We start from the raw sequence: 3,309 nt of genomic DNA, 5'->3' as shown, positions 1-3,309 counted from the left end.
CAGAGAGTAGCTGATTGGCTGTAAAAAGTGGTCACGTACAAAGCAGCTGAAGTACAGGAAAATGTTTAGGCTGCTTGGCAACAGTCCAGTCTGAGTGAAGCTCCAGAGCTAGCTGTGTTCATGGAGCCAAATGAATGAATCAGAAAACAAAACATAATCTGTTGCCACTTGTTAGTTTTCACAACTTCATGTCAGCATGTACTGAATATCAGCACAATGTAATTATCTGCTGCACTTTGCCTGCGGCCTTGTTATGCCTAGGAGTGAACCACAGCTGAGCTGATATTCAGTACAACATCACTTCCTCTCGAGTGAATCTGCTTAATTTAAACACGATGTAAGTTTTAAAAACATGCTTCATAATGTAGAGAGACTGGAGGAGAGAGGACGTGAACCAGGAGGAACATCAAGTGAGTGTGTGTTGTGAGCTAGCAGCAAATGACTTGCCTGAGCAGGCCCTTGATTTCTCCCACGCCACTGAGTTGATGGATTTGTAAAGCAGCTTGCAGGAACAACTCTTTCCTCAAAGTTAATTCAGGCGGATATGTTCGTCTCTAGTGATAGCTGAAGCAATATTGTATCCCACTCCCCTGCGGAAATTGATTGCAGCTGAGTCAGAGTGCAACAAGTTGACAAATATGTCTGATATCAGGCAAGCAAATGTCTGTACAGGCATATCCATTAGCTGTAGATGAAGATGAAGATGAATTTTACTTTGCATTAACGCCCTCCTGCTACTGTGAAACTACACAGTGTAATGTTCGATAAACCTATGTGATGGTTCTGTGAGCTTCCAATGTTTGTGTGTTTTTGATTGATGTGCCGACATTAGTTTTCAGTACAGAACCGTTTGTATGTTCTTGTGCTACTTCTCAGTCAAAGAGCTTGTCAGATGTGAGATGCAGGGATAAGATATTTCCACTCTTCTTCACTGATTCTCATTCACTGTGGTGCCGCGTTGGATGGTATCATCTCCCCGGAGACCTGCTCCTGCTGAGCCCCTTCAGGTATCATCCTCACACTCACACTACCACCATCTGTCGTGCTCGGGTTCACACGGAATTTTCTATTAATTGGCCATACCGCTCGATAAAACTGCCTCTTGAAGGTCTCACTGAGGATAATGTAGAGGAATGGGTTGATGCAGCTGTTAGCGTAGCCCATGCTAATGGCTATGTTGTAGGCATAGGAGAAGGCTAGGCTTGGCTTCTGCACCCCAAGGTGGACCAGCTGAAGGATGTAGTAAGGGGCCCAGCAGATGAAGAAAGCCAGGCAGATGGCCACCGCCATGCGGGTAACCTTCCTGGTGCGGACCCGCAAACTCCGAGGAGGCAGCGGTGCCACGCTGGTGGACATGTGTTGGAGTATCTTGAAGAACACCAGGCAGATGATGGCTAAAGGTATAGCAAATGCCAAGAAGAACTGGTAGAGTGTAAACCAGTATGTGTCGGTGACCGGGTCTGGCAGAAGGAGAGCGCAGGCCACCAAGCCGTCAGGGAGTGTCATCAGGCCTGCGTACATCCACACGGGGATGATGGTGAGCAGGGACAGACCCCACACCAAGCCAATCACCAGCGCCGCCACACAGGGCGTGCGGATGTAGTTGAAACGGATGGGATGGACCGTAGCCAGGTAACGATCAAGGGTCATAGCAGTGAGGATGTAAGTACTGACAATTTGGCTGTTAGAGTCGAGCGCAGTGATGACCGTGCACATTACAGCTCCAAAGTGCCAGGTACCATTGCCCAGCAACTGGTGGATGAGGAATGGCATCCCAAGGAGGAACAGAAGATCAACAACCGATAAATTTAAGATAAATATATCCGGAACAGTTTGTTTGGCCCGGCACTTTGTCTTCTTCATGATGGTGTAGATGACGATGCAGTTTCCCATGATCCCCAGAAAGCAGATGATGCCGGAGATGACATGGAGGATGGAGCTGCAATGAAGGGTCCCATCATCTACAGCTGGAGACAAGAAGACAGACAGTTTTAATATGAAGGAAAGTACTGCAGATATCATACAGCATTGTACGAGTACAAATGTGCAGCTTATAATACAGACATCAAGTCACAATATGATTGCAGAGGAGCACAGTGATACTAACAGTACAAGTTTTGTCAGGGGATCATTATGTAGGCGCGCTGAAATTTTCTCCATCTGGCTTGTAGGCTGTTTCACTTCAGAAATCATTGAGTGTGTGCCCGTGTCTTGAGTGTGTGTGTGTGTGTGTGTGCAGGGTGTCGGACAGGGGGCGGAAGGAGTACTAAGTACACTACAGGGCCATTATATATGTGAGAAGGGCCCAGAAAGATAAAATCATGAATAGCTGTTAGTGAGGGCAGGGGTCTATAGAGGATGGCTGTGTGCGAGGCCCATCATTTTTTCCAACGCCCCTGTGTGTGTGTGTGTGTGTCTGTGTGTGTGTGTGTGTGTGTGTGTGTATGTGTGTCTTGGCTCCTGCAGCACAAAAGATGACTATAGCCAAAGATCTTTGTAAGGATAATAGGAAAAGAATAGATCTATAAATAGATTGTTGAAAATGCTTTTGATAAAGCAACGTTTTTAAAAGAAAAAGCACCTTTGACGACAAATTATGTGTAACAATAACTAAGTACAAATCGGTATAAATATTTCAGCTGTGACAATATTTGTCATCAAACACGTGGGGCTTAAGGGAATTAACTTCTGACTAAATATATACAAAGAGCTAAAAAAGTTAATTATATAAAGGTAACAATATAAGACAAAAAGCACTCATTAAATATGATATGCGTTAATGCCGTTGTGATGGTCATAAACAAGGTGGTAGATGAGGCTGGATTATATCACAGTTTGCTCAACCTACCTGTTGTTGTCGAATTAGTGTCTACGAGAGAAAAATTAGAAAGATTAGAAAAATCCATTGTAAAATCCAAAGTAAATCCAAGTTAAGAAGTAAAACCAAGTGCCTGCATCCCAGGTGAAATGCATCAGAAGTAGCCTGCAGCCAGAAAACCTTCTGACTCCCTGAGTGGTTCCAGAAATACCTTATGAAATAGTTTAATCCTCTGCAGAAAAAGCACCGTGTTTGACTCTATGCGCAGACCAGTGTGCTCCGCGCAGCCTCTGATAATAAAAAACAAATTCTCCTCGGTGCGCAGATGAAGAGCCAGTGAGAACATCTTCACTCGGAGTCCGTCAGGCTCTCTGCGGAGTTGCGACTGCGCTGCAAGTGTCAGTTAGGCTGGCGAAGTTAGAAGAGAGCGAGTGTGTGCGTAAAAGTGCGCGCTTGGACACATTGGATCAAAATGTATTAATTTGTTCGGT

At 45.1% G+C, this 3,309-nt stretch overlaps 1 protein-coding gene across 1 annotated transcript; it reads right to left on the bottom strand.

The window, feature by feature from the left end:
• Positions 1-942: 942 nt before the first annotated feature.
• Positions 943-2,906, bottom strand: mchr1a (melanin-concentrating hormone receptor 1a). The gene is made up of 2 exons (XM_069666691.1): positions 2,849-2,906; positions 943-1,967 (listed from the first exon to the last, which is right to left on the bottom strand). Exons 1-2 carry the CDS (start codon positions 2,904-2,906, stop codon positions 943-945), a joined length of 1,083 nt encoding a protein of 360 aa, XP_069522792.1.
• Positions 2,907-3,309: the final 403 nt, after the last annotated feature.

This window comes from Semicossyphus pulcher, unplaced genomic scaffold (assembly GCF_022749685.1).
Source record: "Semicossyphus pulcher isolate SPU_LCO1_2020_fin unplaced genomic scaffold, fSemPul1.0.p SCAF_17, whole genome shotgun sequence".
In the NCBI taxonomy this organism is placed as follows: Eukaryota; Metazoa; Chordata; class Actinopteri; order Labriformes; family Labridae; genus Semicossyphus; species Semicossyphus pulcher.
The sequence above is the reverse complement of the archived record's forward strand: the minus strand, read 5'-3'. Positions and strand labels throughout refer to the sequence as shown.